This window comes from Ambystoma mexicanum, chromosome 2p (genome assembly GCF_040938575.1).
Source record: "Ambystoma mexicanum isolate Mex_15411 chromosome 2p, UKY_AmexF1_1, whole genome shotgun sequence".
In the NCBI taxonomy this organism is placed as follows: domain Eukaryota; kingdom Metazoa; phylum Chordata; class Amphibia; order Caudata; family Ambystomatidae; genus Ambystoma; species Ambystoma mexicanum.
In genome coordinates, this window is record NC_090923.1 from 806,741,658 (window position 1) to 806,766,584 (window position 24,927).

Below are 24,927 nucleotides of genomic sequence, written 5' to 3' on the forward strand. Positions count from 1 at the left end.
AATAGTGGGGTATGCCGACCTACTGTCTGATGAAGTCACTGCCTGCACAACTAAACTCTCTGGAGTTGGATGTTTACTTAGATACTCTGGATCTGAAGCTGATACTCTGTATTTAGCAGAGTGTTTGTTATTTACTGCAGGGATAACTTCAAGTGTCCCAATTTGCAGATATTTTCCTTTTCAGGGCAGCATGAAAAGGAACAGGATCCTCTTGGGGTCCTTTATCCAATATATCAGTAAGGTCATCTTGCTGAAAAGAAGGTGCAGGTGTAGTCCACCCTATAAATTGAATTATTCTAGCCATTAGAGCCCTATAAGGTATCTCAGCATGATCTCCAGGTTTTGGTCTAGCAAACTCTACTTCTGGAGATGTATCTATACCACTTGCCTCATGTAGAGACTCCTGTAAGTCTTTTAACCTATTTTCTTCAGAGATGAATTCCTCTGGAATGGGTACTGTAGGAGTCCTCCCGTTCTTCATATATGGAGGACAAGGCTCTAAAGTAATCAGACCTAGGATATGGAGTAAAACCCATTTCTAGAGAAGGAGCAAACTTTTAACTGCCTGAGAAAACGTTGTGGTTGTCGACATGGACGTTGTTGGCTTCTACAATCCTGTACAAGGTGTCGGAAAAGGCCTCGAACTCGAGAGGATCGGAATCCTACTCGGCGTCGTCAAGATTGTCGATGGCACTCTCAACATCATGGTCGGGGCTTTCGACACCTCGGGTGCTCGAGACTCACCTCTAAACATTGTGAACTGCGAATCCATGGTCATGCATCTATCGGCGAATCTAAAAACAAACATTAAATTCATACTGGTTTACAGACCACCGACATACGATGCAACCTTCGTCGACAACTTCATAGAAGCCATCACCAACATAGCCATTCAACACGAGCATCTGATAATCCTGGGGAACTTCAACATTTAGTACGAAGAAATCCCTCATCGGGCAGCTAAGAACCCTGTAACTACAACAACTGGTCAAAGGGGCAACACGCTCTGCAGGACACACCCTTGACACAATTTCTGCCAAGAAAAAAACTATCACCATTGCCCCACAGATACAAATACTTTGGAGCAACCACCTCATCATTCCATTCATTATCAAACTACCAAACAAAGTCAGCACCCAGCCCCTCAAACTCCCAACTACCACAAAAAGAAACTGGAAAACCATCAAAGCAAGCAGCCTATTAAAACAACTGGAGATGACCAAACCAACAGCAGAGCTGAAGAAGGCAGATCTATACGGGAAAGTATAGAGCTACTTCACAAATGGATTACTGATACAATTGAAAATCTCTCCCCAGAAAAACCATTTACCCCCTCAAGGAAAAGAGCAATGGCAAAATGGTTCACCCCACTAAGCACCATGAAAAAGAACAAGAAGCTGGAATTAGAATGGAGGAAAGAAACAACCAAGATAAGAAAATCCAGTTCCAGAGACAAATCCGATCGTATAAGAAGGAAATCCAAAAAGGCAAAGACAAGGCACTATGACGACAGAATCCCCAATGCACCCAACACACAAAAAGAAGTATTACATAGCCACTACAACCTGTAAATACCCTACTGCTCTATTATAACTGTATATAGCCAACATTCTCTCCTATTTTTCGGTCCACAACGGTTTTTACATATCTTGCATACCGTGTAACATAATTATGTATATGTATATACTATCCTGTACTACAATTGCTATGCATATATTATCTGTAACCATTTAACCTTGCCAAACGCCCAAATGCTCCAGGGCCAGGCCGCGCTATACAAAACAATAAACTAAACTCATCATCATAAACAAAAGGAGAAACCCACCAGGTTGCGGCAACACTCCAATACCCTCACAGAAACTATGCAACAACTTGGCAGACCATTTCAAAAACAACACCCGATAAATCATACAAAACAGAGCAACCAACCCTAACCCTCAACTAACCGGATATGACGATGAGCCACAGCACAAACTCCAAAACTTCCCGGAAATATCAGCAGAGACATTCGTCAAACTGATGAAAACAGCAAGAAAACGGGATCACCCATGGATCCCTGCCCCCGACATCTACAACTCAATCATCATACAAGAACGCCATCAGAATACTACAGAAATCTCCTGAATCTGTCCCTTTCAACAGCAACTGTACCACAATCCTTCTAATCGGCATACATTAAACCACTTCTAAAAAACACAAGTGGCGACGTGGAAGACCTCTCCAACTACAGACCAATTTCAAACATTCTCTACCCGGCAAAACACCTAGAAACCAACGTCTACAAACTAACCCAATAACACGTAAAAAACACCAGTTGCTAGACCAAGCACAAGTTATCTTCAGACCCACAAGAGGAAGAGAATAGGCACTACTTTCCATCTGGGACGACCTGAAAACAAACGCAGACTCCAACACGACCTCGGCCCCGATTCGGCTCGGCAGCCTTCGAAACTGTAAGCCATGACACCCTAATCAAAACATTAGAAGATATAGATATATAACGGACATGACACTGCTCTGGACTAAATCATTTCTAACAGACAGAACAGAATCAGTATGGATTAAACCCTTCAAAACTACTCCACGAGTTAAAGACTGGAGTATCACAAGGATCCTCACTATCACCACTATATTTCAACATCTACCAGACTCCGTTAATCAGGATCTTCAAAAAATACATTATATGCTACAACTACACAGACGACACTCAAACAATGTACAAAAGACACACAAGCAGATCACTCAACCATAGTAGAATGTCTAAAAGAAATCTATGACTGAATGAACACCAACAACCTAAAAATCAACCCAGGAAAGATAGAAACCATGATTATATCCAAACACCAAGAAAACAACATCTACATCCCCTGGTCAACAGAACTGGGAACCACGCCCACACCATCTAAGGTAGTAAAAAACCTGGAAGTCCCAATGGACCATGCTCTAACCTCAGAACCACAAGTAAACGCGAGAATTAAGAAATGCTTCCTCCTCCATTCAACAACAAGAAGAATCCTACCTTCCCTCTCCTTCCCCCACAAAACAATGACAATCGTCGCCCTCATCATGTCAAGAATCGACTAAGCAAACAGCCTGTTAGGGAGAATTCTCTGTTTAGGCTGAATTTCCTAACCTAGTGAGTCCCCCAGCAGCTTTGCTGGATTTCTGAAGTTTGTTTTTTTCTCTCCTGCCAAGAGTGAGACTCTTTTTCTCCCACTCTTGGACATGATTTGTGGTGTTCCTTTGAATGTTAATGTGTTTCATGGGCTATGGGGTCTTTTACTCCATGGGGTCTCATATGTTTTTTCTATGTGTGTTACACCGCACCCTCCGTGCAGTAACACTGGGGTGTCATCGTGACCCCCCACCATAGACTCCATACCCTAGGACTGACTACTGTCTCCCAGGGCATGTAAAGTCACAATTGGCTTTACTAGTCCCAAATTACTAACAGAACCAGTACAAACCATCATATTGTGGACGTACTGGTAGGGGCGATTCGATTTCCCATGGGTCTGTTATTCGAGGGGCCACAGTCCCATCCCCCCTCGTTGAGTTTTGGCTGGGGGCAGTGGATACTACTTTTTATATTCAACCGCGAATATATCTCTATGGGATTTTCCCATTGTTCGAGGCTAATATTTTTTAACAGAGCCTCTAACAAACTGCCGGTTTATTTATTTAATATTAATTCACAGGTTGGTATTTTCTGCCAGAATTCGGTGTTAAAATGGCGTTTGTGTTCGCCTCTGTAACTCCAAACCAGAGGTCAAGTCCTTTGTTCCACTTTTGGCGGGCTTCTCCACAGAAGCCTCCAAAAGTGGTGCCACACTGTCTGGGTACCACAGGGGGTGTGGGAGGGGGTTTAGGCACCCTGGACTGAGTTGCCTTGGCAACTCAAGTCGCACTCTTGTGTGATTGGACCAAGTTGTGAGCCGGCCGGCTCACCACTTAGCATGTTTGATTGACAGCTAGGCTGGGTGAATGGGGGTGTGCTGCATAAAAGCAGGGCTTTTGGGACTGGAACTTCAGAAGTCGCCACAGGACCTGAAAATCCGACGAGGGAGAAGCTGAGCCGACCTGCTACGACGACAACACCGGTGGAGCCCTGCTGAACCGACTCACCACTTACCAACGGCAGAGGAGATCTCACTGCTGGAGAGTCTTCTTCCCCTGACTGGTGGGCACAACCAGTTTACCTTCTTTGCTCGCATCCCAGGACGTCTTGTGGTCGAATTGCCCGTGTCAAGCACCCTGGCAACCGAATAGCCACTGACCCCTGGACCGCGAATAAAAGGACCGCTCCTTTTAATTGAGAACTCCGCGGCTGGTTTCTTCCCTGGCAGTGCAACTGACTCCTGCTTTCCTCCCCGACGAGATCCTCTCTTCCCCCGGACGAAGCACTGACTTGCACCCGCTGCCAGGAACAACTGCCCCCGCTGGAGCGTTCTCACCATTTTAAGGTACTGTGTCCGCCAGGCCTCCCTTTCTAAAGATTGCTACAAGGTAACAATAATCCCTTAACCTTCTGGACTGAGCTGGCCGCCTTGACCATCTAACTGGTCCCTTTCTGTTGATCCAACTCCTTCTGAAACTATTGCGAGACTTTTGGGCACTTTTAACCGTGTGACCTTGGACACATTCCGACCCGAGCCTCTTAAAGTGGGTCCGGCCTTGTTAACTTTGACTTTACGGTTTTAACCTGCCTTCTTCTCCTACTGTGTTCTTCCGAAAGGGTTGTGATCTGTGCTCTGCCTTTCTCTCCCTTTTTAACCGATTGATTAGAGTGCCATCTTCGTTAAGCACTCACTACTGTCTGAAAATAAGTGTTTCCTTACTTAAGACTTGTCTAATAATCGTTGAAGGGAGTGTATATCTTTTAGTGACTGTGTTTCTGAACTGCTTAACATTAGTGCCAGTGTGTTTTGTGTTTTTGAATAAATAATTATATCTCTTTTACACCAAGCTCTGGTCAGTGTTTGCTTGTTCTACTGTGTTCTTTTGACCTATTGTGAATACTCTGTATACTGCCTAACTCTTCTTGAGAGAAGTCTGACTGCTCAGCCACAGCTACCAGGTAAATCTGGGTGGTACAGACTGCTACCAATTGGGTTTACTGCCAACCACCTGTAGTCTTAAATATTTTGCAGTGGTCCCAGAGGGAACTGCACAGGTTTCTGCCCAACACAGCCTCTACCTCGGTATGCCGGAACCCCTGAAGAAATTACAACGCATCCAAAATGCAGCAGCTAGACTCCTCCTCAAACTATCCAGAAGAGACCACATCACTACAGAGCAAACAATGCTACATTGGCTTCCAATCAAACATTGTATCACGTTCAAAACAATGTGCATAATGCACAGGGCAATCAGCGAACAGGGAGCAGAATTCCTACAAAATAAAATAATCTACAAGCCAACGAGACTCCTCAGATCAACCAATGAAATCTGCCTGGAACCAAAACCATATGCCAGGAAAAAACTAGGGGGCTCCTCTTTCTCGCACCTAGCTGCAAAAACCTGGAGCAACCTCCCAAAAGAAATAAACACCAAAGACTACCTAAAATTTAGAAAACTTCTAAAAACCTGGCTCTTAAACACGTCTGAACCAAACTGAAACGACAAACAATCAAAAAGCAAAAGCACAAGAACAGACCGATAGAATATAAGATGGCACAGACAACACCTAGGACTGACTAAGGGAAACACCTACAAGATCAAGAAAGGCAATCCTAGGTGGAACAGAAAGAGCGACAACCCCACTAGGACAGAACAATAACAAACAACTCGGAAAAGGCAGTGTACTGGCGTAGGTCGCTAGTAAACTGATCCAAAAGGACTGGGCTGCAGCAACGACAAACTAGGTTAAAAGGTTGGCCAAACAGAAAGAGGGAAACAAAGAGTAGCTGACTTAGCATAATATGAGAGAGATGAGAAAGCCTTAGCTTTCTGAAACCTATTCGCCGAAAGGAAGATAACCTCGCTAAATCACAAAGGAGACAGAATAGGCTTGTGCATCTCTACTAACAACAAGGCTACTAACCAACCCCAAAACTACTAGAAATCTCACCACTCCTCACACACACCTCTCAAACTCTAACCAAACACAATCACACCTCTTAAAACTGCAGCAATCCACATACACATGCTCGGCGAACGGGGTTAACCGAAGTGAAGCTGCCAACAGTACTTCTCGGCTCCCTTGCTCTTCTCCAAACGTTGTCCTACTAACACGCATCATCCTAACCGACCCCCTTTGTTTCAGATCTGCCAGAGGACCACTCCGGTGGTGTTAGTGCGTGGTACAAATATCCTTAAACATCAACAGTGTGTGCTGAGTCTAGAAAGTTACAAAATGTAAGTAAGTTTCACCAAGAGAAGGTATTTAAACCTTTGGGAAATCTAAGAGACTGCCCTGCGTCACTGCACTGAATGTGCTGTGTGTCACAATGTAAAAGATGCCTATGGAGTTTGTCAGACCCCAAAGTCAAAAGAAACAGAAAACACATGAAATTAAAAGTACCAAGTCCCAAAGTTCAGCACAAGAGCTGGGGATCTCCAAGGTGAGAAGAGTTTAGCACTAAGCTAAACATTCTCCCAAACACCCCTCTTTGCCACCGCCTGCCCTTTTGCCTCAAACCACTTCCATTGGGACCCCACAAGGTCCAACATTGAGCACAAACTATGTTTCTCTTGAAACTAAGAGAATAGAGTTGGAAAACAAAAGATTATAAGCTCAAAGAGAAGCCAAACATCAGGACATCAGACTCTGGGAGTTGGAAATGCAACATGAAATGTATATGAAAAGATTGTCTCTTGAATCTGTTTCCCTCCCAGGGTCCTCTAGGTCTTCCAGTCCCAAGAGCCCTCACCTGCCTAAAGAAGCAGCAAGTATGTATGATGTAAAACCTGATATTTTGGATTGGTTAGCTATTTTGAATGTACTCATGGGATTCAGGGACACTGAGGGAATTATGTAATCCCTTGGCTTTGTCTAGGCTCCCCCAGAATGCATGCAAAGCTATAATGGAGTTGGTGTCCTTGAGAGACAAGAGCATGAATCTGTGAATCTGGCATTAATAGCCAGATTTTGAGAGATTCCTTCCCAGTACCTTAAGAGGCTTATTACCATCAAATAGAATGATGGTACCCCTTGGGTAGGTGAATGTTTGTAACCCTTAACCCAACCATCTAAGTTTCTCAGAGTTAAACCTTTGAAGGAATGAGATCTGTTTTTGTTAGAATCTATTTTTGATGCCTGCTCTCCTGAGCTGATAGATCACTTGGCTGACTCAAAAGAGACCGATCCCAAATAGTTAGCACAGGATGCTGACTTGTAGGTAGCATACAGGGCCAGCCCCAAGGACTCTAGGGGCCACTCACAAAAAATATGAGGGGAAGCAGAACAAGAAAGAGGGGAAAGAGAATTGTAATTCCAACCATCCAAAAGAGGGTCCCAAACAGAATAAGGGTAGATTCCATGGGAAACCTAACTCTAGTGAACCCTCTGGTGCTAAACCAGAGGGTGGTCAGCAGAAACCCCCAATCCAGTTCAGGATGGTCTTCAAGATCCAGATCTCCAACATAGGCAAGGTTTACTTCCAGCTCTGTTTCATCAGTAGCTGACTCTTCTGAGTTTGGTTGGTGCTTTAGAGGAACCCCTTAGAAGAAAGTGGGACCTTCTACTGCCATGCCGTCTCTTTGCTTATAGAGAAGTCCCTGAAGAAGGGGTTGATTTCAGCCCCTTTGAACTTCTATCGTCATCCGGTTGGAGGGCCTTTGGCCCTAATTAAGGAAGGGTTGGAGAGTGCTCCGTCCCTCAAGCCAGTGATTCACCAACTATGTGCTAGGTCTCCGGAGGAGAATGGAACTGATGACAGAAGGTTCTGGTAACTTGAAAGCAGGTCAGGCTCTGGTCAAACATTGGCATGACCAGAAGGCCAACATGGTGGAGTTTACTCCAGACCAGCTTGTTCTAGTTATGGTACCTACAAGGCAGGGGGGCCTTACAAGACAAATGGATTTGGACCCTTCAAGGTTGTGGGCAAACTTGGAGAGGTCAATTACTCAGTGGTCTTGGGCAATCCCAAAGGAGTCCCTAGGGTCTATCACACTAACCGTCTAAAGGCTTATGTTTCCAGACCAGAACTCAGAGCTTTGCTTTTAGCCTCTGATCAGGAGGAAGAGAAGAGTGAACCTCTACCTGACCTCTTCAGGGGACAACCTTCAGAAAAGAAAATTGATGCAGTAAAACTCTTCAGATCGGATGCTGCAACACCGGGAGGAGTGCACAAAGGCCTTTGAAGGACTGAAGAAAGCCCTTTGTCAAGCTCCAGTCTTGAGGGCTCTTGACTACAACCAATCCGTCATTGTACAGACAGATGCTTCCAATACAGGGATAGGGCCAGTTTTGAGTCAGCTGGATGTGAAAGGCAGGGAACACCCCATCTGCTTCATCAGTAGGAAACTGAAGGACCGTGAGACAAGGTGGGCAACTATTGAACCTGAGTGTTTTGCCATTGTGTGGTCTCTGAAGAAGTTTAGAGCATGCTTGTATGGATCTAGGTTTGTAATTCAGACAGACCACCAACCCTTGAGATGGTTAATGCAGATGAAGGGGGAGAATCCAAAATTGTTAAGGTGGTCAATTAGCCTCCAAAAGTTTCATTTCACCATAGAACACAGGTCAGGGTGTAATCAACAAAATGCGGATGGCCTCTCCAGAAAGTATGACCGACTGGATTAGGCGATTCATCCAGGAATTGATTAAATCCTCCTGTCCCTTATTCTGGAGGGGTGGGGGAGAGGAGACCTAGTGTTAGGGTGAATTCTCATTGATGTGCCAATTCCCCTCCACCTTAGAGACACCCAGCTCTTTTGCTGTACATTTGGACTAGTTTTTATCCTGCAGCGAGTGAGACCTTTTTCTCTCTCCATCATGTATTTTTGATCTGATCTGGACTCCGTTTCTTGTTGTTTTGGAGTCCGACAAACTCCATAGGCATTACTTTTTATATTGTTACACACAACACCCTCAATGCAGTGTCACAGAGCAGTCCTTTGGATTTCTCTTAAGGTTTAAATACTTTCTCTTGGGTAACCTACTGTTCCCAAGAGTAGTAAAGTGAAACTGACTTTACTTGCCTGTTCTTCCTATGTAGGTCCAGTACAGCCCATCTTATGTGGAAGTACTGGGGGGTTACTTAGTAGCCCCTTTTCCTACTTACTCATGTAACATTTTTTATTTTACCCTCACTGCATTTAATTGCTGGTGGCAGTGGTTTAATTTTCCTACCACTGTGTGTTTTTACTGCAGACTGAATCCTCAGCTGCAATATTGCACCCATGGGTGCTCATTTTGTCAAAATGGCCCTGGTCTTTTTTCGCCATTTCTTGCTTGTGGGATCTTTCTTGGGTTTTACTCTGAACAGTGTCAGGGAGAATTCTCAAAATGTGCTAATTCCCTTCACCTTAGAGACCCCCATTTATTTTTTACCTTGAGAGTGTGTCAGCCTTTTTCCCACTCTCTCATGAGTTTTAAAATGTGTTTTATTCTTGTGTTTTCTTTGGTTATGGAGTCTAACCAACTCCATAGGCATCTTTTCATTTGTGTAACACAGCACCCTCAGCGCAGTGGCACAGGGAAGCCTTTCCAGGCTCTCACAGGGATTAAATACCTTCTTTGGGATAAACTACTGTTTCCCAGAGTAAGTAAAGTGAAATTGACTTTACTAGTCTTTTAAATTCCTAGACCAAGCACACCCTATCTTACAATAGACTGCTGGAGGGGTTACTTAGTATCCCCTGCGTCTAGATACTCATGTAGCAGTCAAATGCTACCATTTCCTCTAAGAATGGCTGGTGGCAGTGGTTTTACAACAAACTATCATGATTTTTCCCGACCGTGACCTATTCGTAGATCTGGCAACGTTAATTCGCGGGAGCCATGTTTTTCAAGATGGCGTCTGAGCCCCCTTTGTTTATGCAGGTCCTGGTCTTCTTTCTTCACCATTTCCTTTTTGGAAAGGTTGTTCAAGTGTTTCTCTGCACGCCAAACCAGGTTTGGTCTCTTTGTTCACTCGCCTTTGGCAGGCTTCATGAGTGAAGACTGCCTCTGGCGCCAGAGTGTCTGGGGTGTGTAGGAAGTGAGGGAGGTGCCCGAAACTCCCTGTGCTTAGTCTCCTAGGAGACCCAAATGCACTCCGTGGTGATTGGCTGGCTGACTGTCCAGCAAGGATAGCCACCCTGCTGGGTGATTGACAGCTAGGCTGGAAGGAATGGGAGAGAACTGAATAAAAGGCGAGTCTCTTGGCTTGGAAGGCAGAGTCAACCACTGGACGAAGGAACTGAAGAAGAGCTTGAAGAGGACGCCTGCTGCAACTCCTGGACCATTGGTTTGCCCGGGGAAGCCCTGCTGCAGTGCCTACTTGTTAAGTTCTAATCAACTGAGAAGCCCCCGCAAGGACGACTTCTCTCTACGAGTTGGTGGGCCCAATCAACTCAACAGTAAGCCACCTGCACACCCATCTCGGAGCTGGTTGTATTTTCTGCAAGAAACCGTAGAACCAGGGAGAGGGACACCAGTTTTGTGTGCTTTGCTTACAGCCACCGAAATTGAAGTTTGCCAGTTGTGAGCCTTAGACTGTCCCAGCGCAGTGCAGGAGTCCCCCAACATCCTCCCTCTTGTCCCCGCAACTGATACCCAGGAACAGCGAGATCTGCAGGAACTGCTAGGAACAGAAGTCATCAGCTGCCACTTTTTCTTCATTTGTAAGGTACTGTAAAACAAGAGAGTACTTACCTCTCGCAGTGAAAGTGCTTTAAACTTTTGCAACGGACAGGCCTAATCAGCTTGTGGACCAACATGTGATTCCTCTTGCTACAATTTACTTCTAACACCTTTCCGTTTACTTACCGAAACTGTTCTATCCTATCCAAGGCTGTAGCTCATTGACACTGGTCTAGCCTATTGAATTGACTCTTCTGGTGAAATCCAAATATTTGTACTGTCTAAGAATTATTTTAACTGTTCATGTTCTAATAATCTTTTGCCCTTTACTCCAAGTATTCTGAATGCCAACAGTAAGATATTCATGTCCCAAGCACCCTTGTTACTAAAAGTTACCTGTGATTGTAGGTTGTGTCTGTGGGCCATCCCAAAAGGGTCTTATCTGATTCAGAAACTTAGAGTGTACATTATTGAAGTACATTTGTGTGTTATTATTATTGCCTCCTTCTATTGAATGTTTCTTAACAATGAATATATTAATAAGTGTTTAACCAAGAAACCTTGAGTGTAAGTCTATTTGAACACCTGGGATTGTAGACCTCTGTGTAACATCATTACTGCTCACATTTCCCCTCTTGGGATAAGCCTGGCTGCTCAACACGTTACCAAAACTGTGTAGTACAGGCTTATACCAAAGGTTGGTTTGCTTTGTTCCCAGAGGGTACTGCATTCAAACTTTGCCTAACACGCACCAAACCAGGTTTGGTCCCTTTGTTCATTTTGTCTTTGGCGGGCTTCAGTCCTGAAACCCGCCTCTGGCTCCAGGCATGTCTGGCAGGGCAGGAAACTAGGGCGGTTTCTGAAACTCTCTATCCTTAGTCTCCTTGGTTACCTAAATGCACCCAAAGGTGATTGGCTGGCTGGCACCCTGGTGTGTCAGTGACAGCTAGGCTGTGAATGAATGGGAGAAACCTGCATAAAAGGAGCGGTCTCTTGAACAGAAGGCAGAGTCGACCACTAGACAAAGAATCCAAAGAAAGAAACTTGTTAGAGAGGCTTGCTGCACCTTCCTGGACCGTTGGTTTGCCGGGTAAAGCCCTGCTGCAGTGCTGAAGCTCCAAATTTCATAACTAGAGAAAGCCGGAACGGATGACTTTCCCTTAGGTTGGTGGGACCAACTGACCCCAAGACGAACTTGACTGGACCCCATCTCCCTGCTGGCTGTACTTCTTTGCTGCTGCTGGAACCGAGTGCCAGGGGACAGGAACTCCAGGACCAGTGCATCGTCTTTAAGCCGGACCGAGCTCCAGGAAGATCCTAAGAACCCTCTCCATGCATTACTGGACCCCAGAAGCAAGGGGAGCCCATAAGGTGTTTAAAGAACCTCGGTGGTGCTATTGACCGGCAGCTGAAACCGCGAAGTGGCGCTGATTTGGAAAGACCTGGGGGGGGGTGTGCATGTGTGTTTTCGTTTCCAAAAGGGCATCTACTTGCTTAAACTTAAATCTGAGGGAGTCTTTTGAAGTGTATTTTTATTGTTGCCAATTGCCCTTTCTAAAGAAGGCTTATTTAAAACGGACTGTTAAATAAACATTTTACAATTAAACCTTCAGTATAAGTGTTATTAGAATACATGCATCTGTGAATCTCTGTGTTGCACCTCTACAGCTCACATTTACCCCTCTTGAGATAAGTCTGGTTGCTCAGTCACCTTACCAACTTGTGTAGTACAGACCAATACCAATAGTTGGGTGATCTATTGCCAAGAGGAAGAGGCTGGTGTAGTCTCCCACAGGGTTACTACATACAATCTTGCCTAACAGTGGGAACCTTTTTCCACACTCACAGATTCTTTTACTCTGTTTATGGGTGTCCTTTAGACTCTCCATAGTGTTCTTTAAATGTTATCCTCTTTGACACTGGTTTGATATATACCTCTATTTTTGCTCATTTGCCCTTTGGCCTACCCTTTTAATTTCCTCTGGCTAACCTTGTGGGAACTACAGTTTCCAAGGATAGAAATTATATTTTATCCTCTTTAAACTTCATTTTGGTGAGACCAGCACACCCCACCTTGTATGGAGTGCTGGGGGGATACAGTGCATCGCTTTTCTCATTCTCACTAATATTTCTGTCACAGGGACAAGTTTACCCTAAATGGCTGGTGGCAGTGAACCTTTTTACTAATTTGGTGCAGCTATGGTAAAGGCACCCATGGGTACCCATTTTACCAAAATGGCCCCAGTCTTCTTTTTTCGCCATTTTTCGTGTTACTTGTGCTTTTCTTGGTCCTTTATGTACATTTTATCGTCGGCAGGAGACCTTGGTCAAGCCACGCAGGCTTCAGAGTGTCTGTGAAGGCAGGAAGCAAGAGAGGAGTCCAAAACTCTGCAACCCTTTGTCTTCCAGCCTGACTGCGAGAACCTAGTTCCAACTGGGAGGTTTGCTGTCCTAAAAGGACAGCCACCCCCCAGGTTTGAATGTTGCACACCAGTTTGATTGGCTGGGTTCCTGCATAAAGCCAATCCTGGAAGCTGAAGGGGTAGTCAACCTGAATCTGAAGATGAAGAAACCTCAGCCGAGATGATTTCCAGCGACCAGAGATCCAACCATGCAACCAGAGCCTGACGTTACCCTTCCTTCCAAGCAACTTGAGGCCCCCGAAAACGACAACCCAGGCGCAGAGCCTGGTGAGATCCACTAGACTCAAAAAGGCATGCATTTTGAGCCATCCCACGACATGCTGTAACCTTGCCGGGCTGCAATACACCAATACCCTGGGACCTCGAGCCATTGTGCGGTGGACAGCCTTTCTGAATCAAGCTGAAAGTTTAATGGCATCCTGCTGGATCCACAGAGACTTAAATAGAGTTTGAAAAGTCCCCTCCCCAGCGTGCTAGACCTTGCAAGTGGCGAAAATCTGACTTGCGATATTCCATCTTCTGCTGGCTCCTGAAAAGTGTGCCAAACCACAGAACCGCATCCAGTCGCAAAGAAACTCTTGTTTGGAGCATTGTCCGTTGATCCTGCTGCAAAATCCCTTTGTGTCCCATCTTCAGTCAGGGCTTTGGCGGCAGATCCTGAAGTCTTCTTGCTGTGAACTCTTCGTCTGTGCTGGCTGGGGTATTTACTTATGTTAAACCTGTGTGATTTTCGTATAGTTTTTGGGGCATTTCCTGTGATTGGGAGTCCTCTCATCCAGTTCCCCCAGGCCCACTGCTGGAATCCTCCTAGGGTGTCTTCTCAGAAGACCCTGAACCCTTTCAACCACTCTAAAGTGGTATATTTACTTGTTTGAACAGTCTTCCTCAGGTACTTCTGCGTCAGCCTGAACTGTCTGTTTGATACTAGAGACCTAGTGATCCCCCCTCCTCCCGCTTCTGCCACTGAGAACACTCATGTTCCAAGAAAATATAAGTGTTTGAACGTTTACTTGCTTGTGAAAACGTTTGTTGGTAACAGTCACTCAAGAGTGAGCAGTTGCAAACATTCTTACTTACCTTGAATGTGTTTTGCCATACTGAAAAGTATATGTAAGGTTATTTTACTCACCTGTGAATATGTTGTGCCTCTTCCCAAAAGTAATGCTGTTGGATTCACTTTACTATTCCCGTTAGGATATACATGTAAAAGTGTACCAACTGGGTCTTGCTTCCCTATCCCTGCTGTTTAGCCCATCTAGAATAAGCCTGCCTTAGGTTTTAACTACCTTGAATAGCTGTGTGCCATTCTTCAAAAGTGTCCTGTATATATGTAGCTGCCCTTGATCTGCCTGGTGCAATCCTAAATTAGTGTAGTACGTTATTGCCTATCTTAGCCTGTGTTCCACTGATCTGAAAAGTAACTAATTGTATATAACACCAAATGGTCTTACTCACCTCATATAACTGAGGTTATCCTGAATGTAGTTTAAAGTTTATACTGTTCCATCACTTTATGTTGCACTATTTAGAAAAGTATCCTGGTTACAGGGTTGGTTTACTAAGTGATTCCTTAACTGAGCGTCACTGCATGACTGACAGAGTCTACTACCCCAGACTTACTGTAAAGTAATCTAAACGTAACTGATGGTTTTACTCCCCATGAATAGGTGTGTCCTATACTAAACGTGTTTAATAAAGACTTCCCTAGAAATACTGTTCGTTTTCTGAACCAGGCCTATGCTTTGGTCTGTGTACTTTAAAGCTTTGTGTTGCGTTTTTGACTATGACAAAGTACTTACCCCAAACCTTAACTCGGCTTAACTGCATTTATAATAAACATTCTGGTTGTAAGTGTTTCTATTGAACCTTTGGTATGCTAGTTCTTTGTCCTTTCCTACAGCCCGCTCTCCCTCCAATGCTAAGCCTGGCTGCTCTGTCTACGCTACCAAATACTCCGGTGGTACAGCCTTCTACTAAGAGTTGAGTTTTGTACGGTCTCATTTGTATGGTTTTACTAAGCCCGTAGTTGGACTTCAGAAAAACTGTTCCAACACTCCCATAGTTAATCCCTTGGTCCATGGAGTTAATCTGCAGAAGTCTGCAATATTATAAATATATAAATACCTGAAAATAAATGTTCAATCCCTGTTCAGCCATTCCAAATTCCCCTTAGCAGTTCCCTGGCATATCAATCCATTAAAATGCCATTTACAGGCCGTCCAGTACCATGCAAGGGCAGAGCCTGAATCCGAGGGTGGTTCATTGGTGAGAGTGCAAGTGAGAAGGTGGAGCAAGGTGGAGCAACTGGATGAAACTTGTTCAGGATGCGATGACAGGTTGTTGAAAATGGGTTGAATTGGAGGAGAGTTTGCAAAGAGAAAGTCAAGGTGGAAGATGGCTTGGGCTTTAGAAAGGAGGTTGAGGAAAAGGTGGGGAAAAGATGACAGAGTGGGGGAAAGTAACTGGAAGAGAGAAGAAGAAACCACTAACATAGTGGGCTATCAAAAGAAATATGTCAAAGCAGGCAGTAGGAGAAGAGAAAGCACTCGAAGTAGAAGGTGAGGGCCACATGCACTCTATGCCAATAGGGTGTGCGAGTGGGAAGGTTGGAGGAACAAGCAGGTTGCTTAGCATTGAGGGGGTAGTGAGGAGGCAGAATTGACCAAGAATGGACACAGTAGTTCACAAGAATAGAAGGAGAAAAATCCCACAGGTATGAGATCTTGAGAGGAAGAGGGCAGACTGCCCTCAACTTTCTGTTCAGGGTTCCTCCCCCCATCTATCAGAAAGCCTAGAGGCCTGCCAGACCTCCTTAGTGGCCCAGCCCATGGAAGCAGTTCCTGGGTTGACAATTCACCACTTCATACAAGATTGAGAACCTTTGATGGCATTGACCGGGTGGACAAGTGCCTAGATTCATACGAGAAATAAATTATAAGAGTGCAGGGAGGCAACTTATTTAGTGTCACTGGGAATTGGTGTTAAGAGAGCAAGCTGCATGCTGTGAACGTAAAAGTTAAAGGTCCTAGAGACAGTTCAAGTTTCTAGGAACCACGGATATGGGCACAAAACAGAAATGTTTCAGTACTTGTGGGAGATAGAAGACAAGGTTCCCAAGGACATTAAGACTGTATGTGCCAATTCAGGGATAAGCATTCGAAATCTGCATCATCTGACAAACCCAACTACTAATACAACTTTGAACCTCTATTGAACTAAGCACATAATTTTAAGAAACCACTACAATGATCCTCAAAAGGTAAAGCTCTGTGTCTTAGACCGACACATGTTCCAGCAGTGCCACAATACTGTCTGTCAAAGCCGAAATACAGTACAGAGGCAGGGATCATAGAAAGGTTCCATTTGTTGTATTGCTAGTCTGATGTCATGACCCCGAGTCATAGGTGGCAAGGCTACCTTGGTGCAGGTTTTTTAAAAAAAAAGAAAAAGGTAGTTACAGAGCCAAACGCTGTATGACAAATTTAATATTCAGTAACTAATTCACCTAGAGGAAAGAAAAAAAAACACATTTTGTGCCTATCTGTAGCATTCGCAACCAAAGCCACATACCCACATCCCACTGTCAAACAGAAACATAAAACAGCCTTTTGCTTGGGCTGAAAGGAAAGATACTCACAGTTAAGAATGGATGTCTTGTGTTCTGTAAAACTCTGCTTTCTGTAACAGTGTGCGCCACTTCATCCTGCAGTGGGAAAGAAAACCAAAAGTGTTCTACTGATTATTTATATTTTTCCTATAGACCATCTTTCCGAAGTTAAGTGGCGTCCAATATCACAAGCTATATGGGTTAGTTTGCAGAAATGCACACTTCACACATTAGGTAGACAATTTATGGAAAATATGTTCTTATTCAAAGAAGAAACAAAAGCGTACGCATTTAAGTACTTTGTGCACAAACCTTAAAAAAATACAGGTTGCTATTGCTAAGAAATAGGAATGTCCGTCGTGTGTAATTTATAGCAAAACAAAAATCCATTTAATGCATTGTGCTGTATTCAACTAGTGACAGGGTCATAATGTTGATTGGCGGACTATAGCAGTTTCACTTTCAGAAACAGTTCAAACACCAAAATAATCACCTTTTCTATAAAAAAAGAAAAATGAAAAAGCTAGCTGTAGAATCTTCCAACCACATTCTGCAATACCAATGTCAGGAACCCAAAGGCAGCCACAACATCTACATTTTTTTGTTTTGGACATAATGTAAACTACACCTGCAATTGGGTAGAAGAGCATGTTAGACATTTAGTCACCACACATTTTGACTGGACAAAGTCTAAAGAAGCACATCACACATTTAGGATATGTTCCACAAGTATATTCTATTCATGACAACTGAATATGGATGATAGTGCGAGTAGTTGATCATGGTGCTCAACATAGAGCCGGTCCGATAGCACAGCGAGTAGAGCGCTCGCTTTGACATCTGTGCAAAGCCTGCTGACGCAGGTTTGAATCCCAGCAGTGCCAAACTCAGCCTTTCATCCTTCCAAGGTCAATAAATGAGCACCACAAACAGTGGGTAATAGTAAGCAGCACTCAGATACCTGAGGGTTCGTAGCGCTATCAAAATGCTAAATTATTATTATTATTATACATGGTTAAGGTTACTGACACCAGAGTGTAGTTGACTCTTTTCCAACACGATGGTCAAATGCCGAACTAACATAAGTGATAAACGGACACCTACACTTTCATCAGAATGGTATGTTAAAAAAATTGCCTGTCCAAAAAACGAATCCTAACTGACCCTACCACTATTCTAACGAACTACGGTCAGGAGAATGTGTCAATTCTCCGAATTGTCTTTTCTCTCAATGCTTCTCCCTTGATTCAAACCTATTAGTTGGTCTCAAATAGTCTCTTGTCACTTTCTGTACACGTTTTAACACTTTCAAGGATTCTTTCAGTTTTCCCCTCCTCCTTAGGGATTGCTTTCCAGGAATCCCTTTTAACTTGCTCTTATTCTTTGCTCCACACTGATGTGTCGTTTATTTAAATTATTTTTTGCATTTGTACAGCACCTTAGCCCTGGGACATCAGGGTGCTATAAGGGAACCAGTTACACATTAAAACATGTATCTTATGAGTTAAGACAAATGTTCATCTTGCAGTGTCAATTAGGCAAAGAGCCAAGTCTCTAGAGCCTTTTCGAAAAACCAGTAGGATTCTATTGCTCTCATTGTAGGTGGGAGTGCTTTCCAATGATGTGCTGCAACTGCAGGGACGCTGGACACTCATTCGGCTAGTTTGACCAAGGGAGGGACAATGCGGTGGGCGTGGATCAATCTTACTGGTTTTGTAAAGGTGGGTCTCATAATTCTGTGGGACAGGTATTTTGGGGCAGTGTTCGTAAGGTATTTATGGGTGATGGACAGAGTTTTGAAGAGAATTCTTTCCCAGGTGGGTAGCCAGTGCGCTTCCTTTCCAGCTGCTGTGATGGGAGCATTTCTGCGAATGTTGAGTGCTGCGTGCAGGGTATTGTTTTGAATCACCTGTAGTCTTCTGATGGTGCGTATGAAGGTTCGAGCGAATAGGGCGTTGCAGTAACTAAGCCTTGCGCCAGTGATTGCTCTGGCGATGGTGATGGATAGGCAGTTGGACAGTGTGAGAAATTGTCTGGAAGCATTAATGATCTTGGCTGTGTAAGCCGCAGAGGAGGAGATAGCGTTTGTCTGGTGAGGTTGAGGGAGGCATCCAGATAGAGCTTTGACTGAAGTCGAGACATCTATGTGGATGCCATCAATGGTGAAGGCTGAGTATTGGGGGATCTAGGTTTTCCAGCATGGTCGGAGATCCCGCCAAGAGGATCTCCGTTTTATCGTCGTTGAGGCAGAGATGATTCATGGCCATCCAGGCTTGAAAAGTAGCATAGGTATAGTTGATTGTGCGGGAATCTGTGTCATAGGTGCCTATGAGGGGGAGGAGGATTTGGGTTTCATCGGCATCGTTGGTATAGGCTATGCCGATGGAATCAAGGAGGTCAAAGAGTGGTTTGGTAAAAATGTTGTAGAGGGAGGGGGAGACGCAGGAGCCTTGTGGGACATCACATGGGATATGTGTGGGAGGGGCGCTGGCAATGTCTGAGAAGACGCTCATGGTTCTTCCTTACAAGGAGGAGGCTATACAGGTTGTGGCCTCTAGGGAGAAGTGTGCGGCTGACTTGGGGTGGTGGCAGAGGGTATTGTGGTCCACCAGGTCAAATGCGGCAGACAAATCAAGGAGGCGTAATGGGGCTGGTTTTTGAGGTCCAGCAGTGCAGATTCTGTTGTGTGACCTTGTCTGAAACCGGATTTGAGCATTCCAATGATTTGGTTGGATTCCAGGAAATCTTGGATTTGTTCACAGGCTGCCCTATCGAGAATCTTGAGAAGGAAGGAAACCGTGGTGATGTGATGGGGTGGTAGATGTTGGGATCTGAGGGGTCTAACAGGGTCTTTTTTAGTATTGGGAGAATCCATTATTCTTTTAGGTTGGTTGGGACTTTACCTGAGGAGAAGGCAGCATTAATGAATTTGGTGATGAATGGGGCCAGGGTTTCCGAACAGTCTTTGATGATGTTCGGGGGCATATGTCACCTTTGCATTTAGAGGGTTTCAGTTTATTAACTATCTTGGTTGTTTCTACTTCTGACATTTCCCTAAAGTGGAACGGGAGTAAGGGTGTGATATTGGCTGGGGGAGCAAGAGGGGGGGGAGTGATGAGAGTTTGTTTGGATTTAATTTTCTGTTGGATGGTTGTTATTTTGGCTCACATAGCTTTTTGGATGCTGTTGCACCGGGACTCATCTTTAGTGATGGAAGGGGAGGGAGGGTGTGGAGGGTGTTTCCAATTCTCGGAGGATTCTAAAAACAAGGCGTCTAGGTCAGGAGTGAACCACAGGTTGAGGCGAACCACTGGTTTGGCTTTCCTAGGCAGCAAGGGGGCAACCGTGTTAACAGCATGGGTTAGAGTAGATGTGAGCAAGGGTGTCTGCGTCTGGTGTAAAGAGGTTTTCAGGCAGAAGTGGTGTGAGGAAGCGCAGGATGGATTCTTTAGTCTGTCTGCGGGCGCACATGAGATGGTTGGAGGCAGGGCAGGTAGAAGTAGCTTCATTGGCTGGCGGGAGAAGGACACAATGCAGTGGTCATACCAAGGGCAGGGTAGTATGTGAGTGATAGGGATTTGATTGTTCATATAAGCTATCCAGTCCAGGGTTACGACTTTCGCGTGTGTTGATGTGGAGACCCTGTGTGTGAAGCCGAGATTGGAGAGGGAGCTCACTACTGCCGTGGCGGAGGTGTCCGTTGGGTCAAAGAGTCCTAGATTTAAATTGCCCAGGATTCTAATCCTGGAAGTGGGTTTGATGTTGTTCCCTAGCTTTAGCGTTATGTCATCCTCGACAGACGTTAGGGCCAGGAGGGCGGTATATGACGTGGATGGACAGTGTCCCTTGGTGAGATGGCTAGTTTATCCGTGAGGCGTTCGAAGTTCACTTCCTTGGGGCTCACGGATGGTCTGATGTTTAAGGAGCCTCTGAATATAAGCGCAACACTGTCACCTCTGGAGTTTTCTCTGCCCCGTCTATGCAGTGCATAGCCCTTGGGTAATGCTTTGGAGAGAGCGGGGCCTGCAGCTTTGCAGAGCCAGGTTTCCATAATGGCTAGTAGGTCTAGGTCTTGGGTGATGATGAGGTTGTTTATGTCCAGGGCGTAGCCGGGGAGTGATCTGGCATTGATTAGGGCCCCCTTAATTGGCGAGTGGTTCAGTGCGGAGGGTGTGGTGGAAGGGGTACATAGTGAGGCAGCGGGCTTGGAAGTGTTGGCCTGAGGACTGGATGAAGAATAGGGAGATGTAGGCGGGTGAACTAGGTGGGAGCCATAACAAAGTCCTTAGAGGTAGTGTCAGTGAGAGGGTTGCAGTAGGGGTGTCTAGGTGCAGGTGGTGATTGTGGTGTATTGTATCGCCTAGGTCAGTATTTCTGAAATGGGTGTGTGTAGGCTTGAAGGGGTGTGGGATAGGCAAGGCGAGTCTAGATTTCAGTATATAGTTCCTCAATGTGGCATCAAGTGGCGCGGAGGCGTGATACCTCTGTAACATACTTTCTTAGCTAAAATGAGCTTTCTTGGAAGTTAATGTTCCCCCTCTCCTGGGGTGACTTGGTTTGTGTATCTTTTCCCTTTATCGAATTCTCCTTCTGGTTTACAGTCTCTGAATTTTAAACATATGTAGTAGTTTCCCCTCGTCCCAGGGTATTTGTGTCCCAGTTTTAATCTCTTCTTCAGCTTTCATAGCAATATGCTCTTTCTCATTAATACAGTTCCATTTTGTGGACTTTAATTTCACTGTCTTGTCAATTCCACAGAGACTAGGTCCTCATATTGCACAATGATTCCTCGGCAGCCTCCCTCCCATTCTCCCTATTACCGTGAATGCTGCGGGGGAACGTCTACAGGGGCTGTGTTCGATTGGGTTCTCTTCAGTCATTCACCATCTCAACATTCCCATCTTCTCCAACGTCCTGTTGTTGGTGCCTTCTTTCTGTGTGACCGGGTTACACTGTGGTTATCTGGACAGTTCACTGACTTTGCAGCGTAGTGGTTTCGGCATTGTTGTAAGGGCACACTGTCCACCATGAAGTCATCATGGTCACGCCAACACCGTCTTCTCCTTGGTTTATCTCTGTATGGACGCTGGGTGGCTGACGTTCTGCTCTTACCCTCAGTGCAGTTCTGAAAGTCGCAGGCTGCGTGGCTCTCCTTGGCTCTGTGGCTCTCCATGTTTCTCAGGTCGTAAGCTGCCATGGGGCTTGCCCTGCTTGCGTAGGAGTCCCGCTGCCTCGCTGTGTGCTCCTCTTTCAATCTCGTCCCAGTTAAATGGACGTTTCAGTTTAAAGAGAAAGATCCTCGTTTGTAACAGTATATTTTAGTTTCATCTTGAGCCAAGACTCTGGATTTTATGCTGTTCTTTACATCAAATAGTCCCATGTAGGCCATCAAGGGGAATGACATGAGGAGTTCCTCACAGGAATGGGAGTCTGTGTGCCAGAATTGGGAGTCTCTTTCAGTGAGGCCCCACTTGCCCAGACCCTTATGGAGGGTCTTGTGAAGTGGGCTCACCTCCATAGCCTCAAAAGTGTCTCTTCTATCCCCCTTGGATAGAAGAGACACATTTCAGCGATTCGTCGCATACCCTTCCCTTAAGGTTGTGCCTTCCCCTTGTGGATTGACAGGAAACTAGCTTAAAAAGTCGACATTGCCCTGTTCCTTCCCGATGTTAGATGGTGAAACAAAAAGGTTGTAAGTAGTTCAAGAACCATCTCATCACTCTGCATTGGTGTCCATGTTAGGGGAGTTTTCCTAAAGGAAAGAGGTAAGACTTTAGTAAGCTATCCCTGTGGTTTGTAGATCCCCCAACTCTTAGTATCAGTCTGTACTACTGCTGGTACCTTGGTAGTGTGGCAGAGCAGTCAGGCTTATCATAAGAGGAAGATGTAAGCTGTAGGTAAGTACACTGAACCTAGTTAGTAATGCACATCAAATAAACATTTACACATAAATGTGTATTAAAATATAGATTATATTTACACAAGAATGAGTTTATAATTACTTAGCACAATTTGTAATACTTTAGAATACTTTTCAAAGGCCACTGCTTAGTTTGTAGTTGCTCACGGTTACATTTGTTACAGCTTTTGATAGTAAAGACAGTTCAATCACATTATCGGTAACAACGCACACTCAACTCTTAGCAGAAATAGGGTGAAGACATTTACTCTGCATACACATATAAGATAGTGAGTTTTGGGGAGGAAAATGGTTGGTTAATGCAACACTAGCAGTTCTTAAGGTTATAGAGGCAGTTTCTTCGTACAGCAAGTCTTTTAAGGTCCAAACCATAATCCTAGCTAAAGGCAGTTCTGAGAGGGCTTAGACTCTTCACAGGCAGCAGAATATGAACATTCCTATGGATACTTTACAGACCCTAGACTCTCAGATGCACGAGGACACAATCAATGTTGGAGACCCTGTTAAAAGAACCACTAAAGGGACACAAGCAGCGGCTTGAGCCAGAGGTAAGAGGGGGTACCCTGGACACCTATGTGCACTCCGACACTCTGGAGCGACTTCACGGATAATACCTTTCTCCCCACAGTACCGTAGGGTAGAAGAAAAGATTGTGGCTGGATTCTCCTCGCCGACCTCTGGATTCCTTGGACTGACGAAAGAAAGGACAATGGACAGGATCTCTCAGCATATGTCTCGAGGGAGGACCTCTGGCATAGCTTTCAGCAACTTCTCTGGTCAGTGTGTGGTTTGGTGTCTTTTCAGCAACACCAACAAAGGACGCAATTCGCCTGGTCAATCTTCTTTTCTCACAGTCCCTCACACTCCCACACTCTGCTGAGGGGGTCTGTACGAGTTGGATCGGGTCTCTGGAGCGTCCTTGAGGGCTGAAAGACTCCAGGTCTTCAGGTGTCTCTTGTCGTCTTCTTCAGTTTCTTCGGCTGTCGAATTGCCTTTAATCTCAGGAACCTCACTTTTTATACAGTTCCAGCACACACTCCTCTGCAATCTAGCTCAGCAATTTAAAGAAAGGGGCAGGTGGCTGTCCAATCAGGACAGCCAGCGCTGGTTCCATTCAAGCACTCGGGCAGACAAAGGGCCGCCACCTGCCCCTCCCCACTTCCCGCCTATGCTCCAGTGTGTCTGGGCAGGCAGGGACACCCAAGGGTTCCCGCCAAAGGCAAAACACACACACAGGGCCTCCCTCTCCCAGGACGGTAGAAGAATGACTGACAAAGAACAACCATACTAGTAATGGCAAAAATAGAAAGGAGCCACCAAGTTAATACTTGGGTGACCCTATTGTGTATAACCATGGCTATAGACATAGCCTGCGGTAGAAAATTCATACAATAGTTGGTAGTACACTGCCACCAGCCATAACTAGGATATTGTCTATGTGACATAAAAGTCACAGGAGCAGAGAGAAGGGAGATGCAAAGTATTCCTTTGGCACTTCAGAGAAGGTGGTGTGTGCCAATCTCTCATGCTATACGGTTTTAGGAGAGATACTAAGTATCTCTCAATCCTTAAGAACTGTAGTTATTCTAGGAAATAGATCATCTCAAAGGAGAACCCCTAGGGTCCCCAGTAACACTGCCCACAAGGAGCTGTGTGCTGCAACAGTAAAATACATATGCCTTAACAGAGATATGGGGGAAAGTAGACCCCTTACGACAGTAAAATACAAGGGAAAGAGTTCACAAAGAACAGAGCCCATAAGAATAATTGAGTGGGGGTCTCACTAGGAGAGGGGATGAAGCATAAAAGTCATAAATCTCTCCAACAGTGCTTTGACAGCGAGTGGTCTGTAATGAACCTGAACTTTCTCCCGTCAAATAGTACCTCAGATTCATGATGGCCCATTTTATAGTGAGTCCCTCAAGTTAGACCATAGCATAGGATTGTTCTCTTGGAAAAAGCTTCCTGCTGGTATAGAACACGGGGTGCTCCATGCCATCGTGTTCTTGAGAGAGTACCGCCCCTAAACCCACCTTCGATACATCCATTTGTAATATTTACCGAAGTCTGGCACCTTAAGTAGGGGTTTGTGTCCCATTAAACCTTTAAGGCTGTCAAAACCCGCTTGGTCTTCTTTACCCCAGCTTCATTTCTGTGGCTGAAAATTCTTCGGTTAGGTTAACGGCTGTGATGGAACACTTGGGAATGAACCTTATATAATAGCAGGTTAACCAGAGTAGGGAAAAAG

At 45.0% G+C, this 24,927-nt stretch overlaps 1 protein-coding gene across 1 annotated transcript in view; it reads right to left on the bottom strand.

The window, feature by feature from the left end:
• AKT2 (AKT serine/threonine kinase 2) overlaps positions 1-24,927 on the bottom strand; it is a 1,087,541-nt gene that overhangs the window by 435,362 nt on the left and 627,252 nt on the right. Inside the window, exon 7 of the mRNA XM_069644479.1 lies at positions 16,790-16,855. Coding sequence (XP_069500580.1) covers positions 16,790-16,855 — 66 coding nt within the window. The remainder of the gene's footprint in view (positions 1-16,789; positions 16,856-24,927) is intronic.